At 35.9% G+C, this 10,595-nt stretch overlaps 1 protein-coding gene across 1 annotated transcript; it reads left to right on the top strand.

Moving 5' to 3' along the window:
* Positions 1-2,858: 2,858 nt before the first annotated feature.
* hhex (hematopoietically expressed homeobox) lies at positions 2,859-8,534 on the top strand. The gene is made up of 4 exons (XM_006630385.3): positions 2,859-3,402; positions 6,026-6,204; positions 6,974-7,024; positions 7,893-8,534. Exons 1-4 carry the CDS (start codon positions 3,039-3,041, stop codon positions 8,124-8,126), a joined length of 828 nt encoding a protein of 275 aa, XP_006630448.1. The 5' UTR covers positions 2,859-3,038; the 3' UTR covers positions 8,127-8,534.
* The last annotated feature ends 2,061 nt before the right edge of the window (positions 8,535-10,595 follow it).

Below are 10,595 nucleotides of genomic sequence, written 5' to 3'. Positions count from 1 at the left end.
TGTTACCTTATTGGGAAAAAAACATAGCATGACGCTTTAGGGGTATTTTGTGTGTGCGAAAGTTTGCTTTTTGAAGATATCTGCAAAATAGTTTGCTTGGTTTTTTTGTGCTTATTCAGACCAGCAATTTGGTACACCGAAAAGCAAGACATGGCAGTTTCTAACAGTCCAAATTACAGTTTTGAATCCGTTGTAATAATCGTTGTCTGGCGTTTAAATTATTTTTATTTTAACTCGATTTCGACGTAAAAGATTTCTCATTTGTTACTTTTTTCAGATATTTAGGATATAATCTCCTGTGAATGCTTAATTTACTGTCAATGTAAAAATCTGTATGAATCGTTGTGAAAGATTAATCTGTTGTCTTATTTTTCAGATTGAAAAGCGTTTATGATTGATGCGCTTTTTACTTCAGATTTACTTTATACACTGTATAAGCATAGCAATTTTTATCTGAAAACCTTTCGAGAATGTTTAGGGTTTATGAGAGGCATATGAACAGAGGTCGATATCCGTCACTCGTTGAGATAACCAGGGTGCTCTGCATATTTATCAAGAACTTTTTCTCAGAAGTACAGACGCCAGGAGAGCGTTCCAATCAATTAACTATAATGATTTGCAAACTCCAAATATTAGCCATATACCGACTGCTTTTCGACTAGAGCGGTGTATTATCTTGTGCGTATCAAAGCGTAGTTTCCAACAGGTCCCCGTATCTCTATGAGAAGAGGTAGAAAGTGGACTTTATCATTAGTGACAACAGAAAATCAAACAAAACGCGAAAGTACACCATCCACTCGATAAAGCTGCTTCTCATGTTGGTCGTCTTTTGGTTCTTTTAATTCACCCTCTGCTTTGTCTTCTAGGTATTGACATTCTCTTGTACGTGGCTATGTATATAAATTATTTTTGCTCAAAAACGTCTATTTACATCCCCGTAGTTCTTCGTGAGATTGTTCACGATTGCATACTTTTGAGGACTGTAAAACCATTTATTCTCAGTAACAACAATTTACGTGAAGCACATCCTTGCGATGGAAGAAGAGAATACCATGGGAATATTTTAGAAAACCCCTTTTCTATACCCGTGAGTTATTCAAAGATTCAAATAGTTTGAATAATGCTATTCAATATTATGATAAATATAATAATTGAAGGTATTTGGAAGTACGTACAGTTTGACTTCAACGAACCATATTAATAAACTGTGAGCACACAAATTAAAGAAATGCTCTATTTATATGTACGGTTTAAAACCTATTTCACTGATAATCTTTCTGTATTTGTCTTGCTGTCGTAATCACAATGTCTTTAACGAAAATGACGCTGTAAACTTATTACTTCCGTGTGAATGTGTATTTTGTCAGTATTTAATTCATCAATAAGAGGAAACAGATAAAAAAAAGAAAATTGGATTAATCAGCCTACTATCTAGAACCAACAAAGAAGAACACATTTGTAAAGACAATATACATCAATTAACTTGATGACCATTTTAATTGAGTCTTTTATATGTCGTTTTCACTGACATTGTCCTGTTCCCTCTATATTAAATTTTCAATGTTTTAACTGCTGATAACATGCAAATCCTAAAATAAACAGTATGAACTTGGATGGAGCACATTTAAAGTGATTTATAACGTATTTAAGGGGGAAACAAGTCTTCTTTGAATGAGTACAGTCTTTAAAAATAGGTTAAAGGCTTGGATACTATTGTACCGAAACAGACATTTATGTCATGAGCATCTCACAATTCTACACATGTATTAATCACACAAACGAAACCCTTTTCACTTCTCTTTGGGTTTAAAACCAGCGTGGCAAAATGAACTTCGTATTTATATCCCTTTCAATTTGCCCAGCATCCTATTTTAATAGCTATCGTATAACTTATACCAAAGACAAATCGAAGGATATTGGTTCTTTAGGCATTCATACACTTTCTTAAACGTTAAAGCACAAGTGACAAATAATTACTTTTCCATTTTATATAACTAGCGACCTTATCTTCTCAGTAAAAATAAATGGTTAGGCCAAGTGCTATTGATTTTTAAATACGACCAGATGCTACGATGGAAATCATTTGTGTAAACATTTCAGCCGCCGCTGAATGCAAATTGTTTCAGTTTTCAAATAATAGTACCATAACTTACGGATTTTGACCACCTCTTTTTTTTCTGAAAGACAGTTAGGATGCTTGTGCGAGTAATATCGACAAAGAAAGACAATCGCCTGAAAGTGTAGTTTACACTCGAGTTTACCCTTGTCTTTGAAAAGTGTTGCTTTGTACTTTCACCTTGTAGATAGTGTGGTCCATTGTATTGAGATGAGCGTAATACATATTTAAACACCATTCTCCAATTTAATCACAAGGTGAGAAATACCCAAGTGACCGACTCGAGAACGCTGACAGAACAATACTGAACTGAATTTTACGGATGCATTTCTTTTTTGTTTCCTTTATAAAAGGAAGCACAGTATACAAAAATAATATTAAAAGGTTACACAGGTAAATGATCCTAACCAGATATAGCAGTACAGTTTTTATTTTACTTCGCTTTTTTAAAGCAGAGCAAACCGTTAAGCATTAAAATTGATAACAGTGTTTGTTTTTTGTAACATTTGGAAGAACTGCGACACGATTAGCACAGCTACACTATATACCTATTAATTTAATACGCGTAGTGAAATAGTTGTAATGCATTTCCCTGGCTTGTTAATTGTGATAAGGCTGGTTTGAGCGCCAGGGGGTTGTTCAATGTTTTATTCCGCTTGCCAAGTGCACAGTGCGTGAGCCAATCAGAGACCAAATGTACCTGCAGGAAGTTGACAGACTTTATCTCCTCCCACTCCCAATACTTAGATATCGACTAGACAGGCGATAAAGCTGCCAATAAACGAGCGGTGCCCGATGGACAAAGAAGAGCTTTTTCACCAGCCACACTTTTATCTTTTCGTGAGCTAACGGGACACAACAAGTTGCTGTGCGAAGAGGAATTCGTTTTTGTTTTCAAACCTAGTGGACATCGGGAAGAAAAATGCAATACCAACACCCCACGTCCTCAGCAATGAGTGTAAGTGTTCCTCTTTACGCTCCTACTCCAGTTCAGCCCGTTCACCCTACTCCCTTCTACATCGAAGATATCCTGGGCAGGAATGTGACTCCGACGTCTACTACAGTGGTTCCGACACCCACCCTGCCGTCTCCAAATTCGTCCTTTACAAGTTTGGTAGCCCCTTACAGGACTCCTATATACGAGCCGACTCCGATCCATCCGGCTTTTTCGCACCATGCAGCCCTGACAACCACTTACGGCACCGGAGCCTTCGCCAACTCTCTCTACCCTTTCCACCGCACAGTAGGGGATTACACTCACGCGCTAATCAGGCACGACCCTCTCGGTAAGTAAAGCCCACGGCGCACTTCCTACGCCCGGACACAAGGTCGCTGTTTTTTGCAGGGTGCCAGCTGTGCATCCTTGATATCGCTGCCGTACCGTGTTTTAAGCATGCCTCTAATAGTTCAGTAGTCTGTAACATATTTGCGTTGTATCCTCGGCATGTCCTTACTTTCTTCATGTAATAACCGATGCCGTGCTGTTGGACAGCTTCATGATACGTGATTGATAAGATAACGGGAATTAGTGGTCTCAAGTACTGCAGTCACACACAGACTGAATTCACAAGCCATTTTGGTAAAGTAACACAGTGGTAAGGGTTTCTGTAATCACTTCAATTGACGCATTGGTGAGGTTAGGCGTTTGAAACCTCAGATTTCCGGATTAAAAGTAAAATTATACTTTTAAGAATGTGTGGGATTTTAGAGCGAGGCATTTAGTATTTTGTTGATGATTCATAATGATTTTTAGACCTGGTGTGTTACTACATTTAGTTAAAAAATTATAGCTTCAGGCCTAATATTAAAATGAATTGCAAATGTGATTTAATATTTTATAGTTTGCCAGTCTCTACTTCGCTCTTGAAGTAAATAATGAAACCTTTATTGTTATTATATAACTGCACACTTCTTGTACAAATCAGGTTGTTTTTATTACCATATAACTGCAATCATAATATTGGCGTTGTGGGTTTTTTTCCCCGTATATTGCGAATGTATAATATACTTATCTATGTGTATAAACATTACCTCACCCTTTTCCAGCAGGTAAATTCTTAGGTAAACCACATATCGAAAAGAACTGGGAAAAAATACAATTTTAAGTCGTATGAAAAATTTTAAATAAAAAATCTCAGTCCATCATATTAAATGCTTTCCAGGTGTATATATAGTTGTCTTTGAATGACCGAAGTGTTTTAAATATATGGTAATTTACTTATGTGTACATAAATCCCACTTCATTTAGATTAAATAAAAAAAATTGTCCTGTCTGTGTTGCAACTTGCACTGTATACTATAATAGCAATAAATAGTCTTTGTGGACTTTTTGTAGCAAAATATGTATTATTCAAGTTAAACAGAATGGTACTGTACTAATCATGTGCCACTTTAAACAACTTTGAAATTTTTACTTGTGCTCCAATGAAAGAAATTTACAGAAAGTGGTTCCTCCAACATATCACCACGTATTTTCGCCTTATTGTATGTTTGTTTCCATTTTTACCTTTTCATTATGAGGGATTCGGAAACTCTGTTATAGCACAAACAATTCGAGTTCTATGACTGTGATATCCAGACACTTGTTATGTTAACAATTGCGTGTGGGTCTAGGGTTAACAGCCCATGTTCAGCAAGCCTGACCCTTTTCCGTTCATACAGGAAATCTTGAGCTCTCGATAGGAGTAAATCTGGTTTCAGAAACTGTTAAATGTTTTCCTGGCTACCTCAAGCAGGCTCTTCCCCGGGAGTCGTGCACAATACAGATTATTTTATCGACATCCTCAATACAGACATATTCAGGAAACACTCGACTTCTGATAGCCGGGATCCGTTTTTCTGATATTGTTCATTTCCTCTGTGTGGGATGTGACTTTATGGCAGCTAAAATAACTAGTTGCTTCCTATTTTTCTACTCCCCCTAATGAAGCATAAAGTATAAGCAAATGAAGCATAAACTGACGCAAGTAAAAAAAAGTTGCATCTTATTTGGTCTGTATTTCAGTTAGGTACGCCTGATTTGATGTGACTGCCTAATTCGCCACCTTCTTTTTCTGAGAATTATTGACACATAAAAACACTTTTTATAACGCTTTGGATGGGCCCATTTTATCGCACAACCGTGAGATGAAATGTGTAAAAAATAAACCGGCACTTGTTGCTCAATGGGAAGAGTATGTGCGACACACTGTTTTGATAAAAGTGCGCAGAACATTAAAAGACCATGAACACAGAGCAGGCGTTTGTTCCTACAGATCATCTACAGTGTACAGTCATTTGTCCCTTTTTCTTGTTTACATGAGGTGATCTCTGACCCCAGTGCAAAGACGTGGAATTTAGGGTTCCCCACTTAAACCGTCGTTTTTTTTTCGTGATTTCTAAATTGCCTCCGAAAAAAAAACGAAATCGCAGCTTCCTAAAGAGATTTCTGTAAAGGAGAAGACGGATGCTGTAGACACTTACAAGATAGACCAACAGGAAACATATTGACGGAAATTTTGCCATAGCTTTTGTGACTCTCGGCGGTCTTCATAAACCTCAAGTGGAGCGGTTTTTTTGTCTGAGTGAGAGAGGATACACTTTTATTCTCTATCCATATTTACATATCGAAGCATAAACAGCGGATGATTTAAATACTAAAAATATGAGGTGTAGTTTCCACTATAGCTTTCACTTCTTTTTTCGTGTGTATGTAATTGGTGTACCTAATCATTGAAACCAATACACTTTTATTATAAATTCACTTCTCTATTAAAAATAGTACATTACTGTTTACGTCCTATGCAAAATAAAGGTTGTTAAAGTCTTTGTGTTATTTTGTTTGTGTAATGTTTAAAAAATATTTGATTTTTTTCCACAAAGCTTAGTGGCTGTAATTAAACATCGTAATTTCGATTATTCTTTTTAAAGGTAAACCGGTTTTATGGACTCCGTTCATACAAAGGCCGCTGCACAAAAGAAAGGGAGGTCAAGTGCGATTCTCCAACGACCAGACCATTGAACTGGAAAAAAAGTTTGAGACGCAGAAGTATCTGTCGCCGCCAGAGCGAAAAAGACTCGCGAAGATGTTGCAGCTCAGTGAAAGACAGGTAAATACACACTTAGTAAGTCCCCAAAGAAACAATGACGTTGTCACTTTCCCTAAGAGGCCTGACAGTTCCGGCCTGCAAAGCTAATTTTGTGGAAATTAGAAATAAAGAGGTTAATCGATGGATTCTAGCAAAAGCACTTGAAACCTAAAAAAAACCTTCCATTATATGATTAATTAGAACATTCTGTGCCTAATGACCTTTCATCAGTTTTTATGTTATACTTTTTTTATTCAAAAAGACATTTGGAAACATTATATACATACAGGATTAGCGAACTAATCCATTGTTAATGATTAAAACGTTATTTTTCTGGAGTAAATTACTTAAACATGAAACTCTTAGAAAATACGAGTATTATTTGAAAGCTACAGACAGCACAGAGAAATGAACAGTAGCTTTGCCATCAGTGGCAGCACCAGTCCACTTAGGTACTCCCGGTCATCTTTCTCTGCCTTTTTTCACTAAACTCGTATTAAAGAAATAAAAATAAAAATTAATACTTGGAAGAGTTTTCTTTCAGAACAATGCAGTAGCTTACGTCTTTAAGTTTCCTTGAAGTTCACAGTGATCTGAATTATGAAAATCTGACATGTTAACAAATTAACTTTAAATTACACTTTTAAACTAAACTTAAACGATTAAAATTAATGAGAATATTAGAAAAAAAGAAGACATTCCAGGTGTTTTTAAATTTTAAATCGTACTGCAGCGTCCTGATATTCCAGTCGTGATCGGTATGTCTAACTGCGATGTTCGCTGTTTTCAGGTGAAGACTTGGTTTCAGAATCGCAGAGCGAAGTGGCGACGTCTCAAGCAGGTATCATCTCAGTCTGATTTCTATCTCTCCACGTCTTAGGTTTGCTTAATAAAGTCTTTCTACCGCTATATCCCCCGAAGAACTATGTTCCAAAGTATCTTTATCCTCTTCATCTTGAGTGAGAAGACAAACTAGTCGTCTAAGAAATCTGGAACAACCTATTGATGCGGCACTAATGTTAAAAGGGCCTAATGCAACTACCGTATCTACATCGTTTCTGGGCCGGCAGGTTCACCAGTGAAACCTGTACGCTAATTGAATTGCAAACCAAGATGAGTTTAATAAAATTAATGTGTGTCAGATAACAGATGGACAAACTCCTTATGTTCGACTTATTCCGATATTGTGGCGTTTCTAATAAGATAATGTAATATTTTTTTCTTTAGTATTAGTATTGCTATTAGATTTAACGATGTTCTCAAATCACTATTTCTCAGATTGGTTCTGCGCCCAGTCTAAAGCAGCTACATCACTTCTTTTCTACTTATAATGTGTTTAAATGTCAATGCAAGGGCGACCTTCAATATTCCTTCATTTATTCAATTCATTTTAGAGATAAATTTACAAGATTATATTTTTTAATCACTGTTCATGACAATGAACGGATCGCGCAGGCTAAGCTAGTTTAGTTTTTATTAAAAATGTAACCTTACAGAATTATATGTAGGTGAGTCACAGTTCTTCAAAGAGAAAATGGAACACAACATATTTGTGCAACACTATATTTTGGTCAAAACGTTGAACCACATGAAACGTTTGGATTAAACTGTACAGGGGTTTTAGCTAGCAGAAGACATTTTAATTAAATATTCGAGCGTCTGCATTTAATATCTTAAACATCAACTGTCAATATTTTCGTTGTTTACAGGAAAACCCACAAGGAAGTAAACGCGATCTGGACGGCGAAAATTCGGAGAGCCACTGCGATCAGAGACAGGAGATGGGTTTGTCTACAGATCCGGGAAGTAAAGAGATAGCGCTCAGCAGATCTCACTCTTCTTCCTCGCCGATATCTCAGGGAGAAATCGAATCAGATATCTCGGACGATTCGGATCAAGAGCTGGACATTGGGGAAGATATCAACTTCTCTTTAAATGCATAATAATGATAGACTGCTGGAAACGGAGGAAGTATGCTTAAGACTTGCACTTTCCTTTACCAAAGCACCAACGTTAGGACTTGATGTGCATGTAATTACAGTATTTGTAAATATGTAAATTTCGCTGAAAGGAATGACATCCTTTCAATATAAATTAATAAATACGCGTGTATGTTTTTGTACATCTCTTCTAGCACAATATAGTTTTGTTCAATTTAAACTAATTTGTACGATATGCATTAAAGTTTCATACTGTACGTTTCTTCAAAATATATATTTTAATTAAGCATTTTTAGCGTCCCAGTATTCTTTGCATAGTGAAGTCTCTAAGAAAAGGTCAGTTTTGTCCAGACTGTTTAATAATGTTTTTTTTGTTTAACGGAAAATAAATCACAACAGCATACAGCCTTTGCTCAGTTTTGGAGTTGTATTTCTTGACAAGCTCTTGAGTATGTATTGTATGTAGCCTGCATCTTAAACCAAAGACTGTACTGAACAACAGGTATAATCTGTTTGATTTTCAAAAGGGGCACATTCCACAAGAACAGATGCAGCAATGCATTTTTACGGGGATTTTATCCTAGGTAATTTTACATTTGTAGTTTTCAAAAGGAGTATAATTCTCCAGCCCATCGCCGGCGAAATGTAGGCAATGCATTTCTTAGGGCATCCAAATATCTATCGTGCAATGTAGCTGCAAAAGTGAAGAAAAAGGCATATACCGTATAGCCTAGTACTGTATATTTACCATCCCTGGGACATTTGAGTATACTCTGAAGTATACACCCCAGCACTCTCCCCTTTCCAGCGTGTTGTTAGCAGTCTTTATGAACCTATGGGATGAATGTATGGGCTATATTACAAAACAAAATCTTAGTCACCCACAAGAATTTAGTAAAAATTAAATTCATGTAAGAATGTTAAATTCACGGATTACAACACGTACAGGGAAATTAATCTTGTGATGAATCTACTGACTGGGCTAAGATACATGATGGACCGTATCAATGTGAATCCGACAAAGCAATAACTACAAACCTCGTGTGTTTTAAGTACGCAAGATTCATATTATATTGTTCCCAGAACATGCGCAATGACTATTTGAATGTTACTTTCTGTATAGTATTTCTAAGAACTAGGCAATGCAGATCACCAACTGGGTATTATAAAATTGCATTCCAATATTTTAATAGTTTTTGAGAAATACTGTCCCAAACTGGACAGTCTTACATTTAAACTAATTTTCATATTTAAATGCATGGGGTGAACGTAAACCTGTTATAAATACACACAGGTTTGTCTGAATTGTCTCACTTATCTGAATTGCCCACAGATTATAAAAGACTCAACTGCAAAGGTCCTGCATGAAACACAATCAGATTTTAAAAACATTTTAAATAACGGGTAAGTGTATTTGGAGTTTTACCGTGTTCTTTTACTTAAATAATGAGGAATTTTAGATCCAGCAATATGGGAGGGGTTATGCTATGTCTGAATTAGTACCCGTGCTTTTTTGTTCTAATTGGGCATTTTATTGTTTTGCCCTTACGACCTTTGGAAATATATTTCACCTATCTGGTATTGCAAAGGTAGTTTGGGGCATGTTCGTCTCCTGTGCCCTTACTGAAAACCAGCGTGATAGTGTTTATTATGTGACTGTTACATTTTGAGTCATATTATCACATTAATTCCAAGCTGAGCGACTCAAGAACAACGCCTTTATTCAAATTTTATTAAGTAAAATTGAAAGATCTATAATTTCTCAGTCCCGCGCGGGACGTCTCTTGTTCGCATGCAACGTGGTTTGATTTTAAAGCGTTTCTAACCCTTAAATAATTCTCATTTTCCCAATGCAAATCTGGGATGATAACGCTTAGAGATGGTTAGAGTTTAACTGCTGAAAGGGATAGATTGGCCGAGAGACTTTTTCTCGTTTATAAATCATTCTTATGTAGTCAAAACGCAAGCAATTCTGTGTACCTCAAAACTGATTTTAATGAAATTGCTTCTTTTTCCTGCCTTAAAAATACATTTCATTTTCATGAAATGCCACAATGTAGATGTTTATCTTCCCAGAACATATAAGTATCACTAAACAATCTACAGCAAAGTGATTTGGAAAATATTATGTCTTTATTTCCACTGTCTTCTCTTTTTTTCTGAAAGTAAAGGTGATAATTATCAGATATTATAGTATTAGACATTAGAGTTGTAATAGTAAGTTGAATTACCGGTATTGCAAAATATTCTTATTTATAGAGAAGTGTATTGTTGCTTCTTTATTTTTTACACTGTATTACTATTTCACATGCAATTAGCTTGACACCATTTGCGTTAAACAGACCTTAGATTTATCCAAATTCTTTTAAAAACAAGTTGGTAGAAAATGCAGATCTCTGTCAAAAAATTAATAACATCAAAGTAATTTCTGTTGTTTATACTGTCATTTCAATAATCTAACAGCGCACTCCC

Source organism: Lepisosteus oculatus, chromosome 4 (assembly GCF_040954835.1).
Source record: "Lepisosteus oculatus isolate fLepOcu1 chromosome 4, fLepOcu1.hap2, whole genome shotgun sequence".
Lineage (NCBI taxonomy): Eukaryota > Metazoa > Chordata > Actinopteri > Semionotiformes > Lepisosteidae > Lepisosteus > Lepisosteus oculatus.
This window is presented reverse-complemented; position numbering and strand designations above follow the sequence as displayed.

Excerpts from the sequence above, each read along its gene's own strand:
- hhex (XM_006630385.3), top strand. The coding sequence starts at position 3,039 with ATGCAATACCAACACCCCACGTCCTCAGCAATGAGTGTAAGTGTTCCT. Across the intron at positions 3,403-6,025 it reads AATCAGGCACGACCCTCTCG|GTAAACCGGTTTTATGGACT; the intron begins GTAAGTAAAGCC and ends TTCTTTTTAAAG. Across the intron at positions 6,205-6,973 it reads TGCAGCTCAGTGAAAGACAG|GTGAAGACTTGGTTTCAGAA; the intron begins GTAAATACACAC and ends CGCTGTTTTCAG.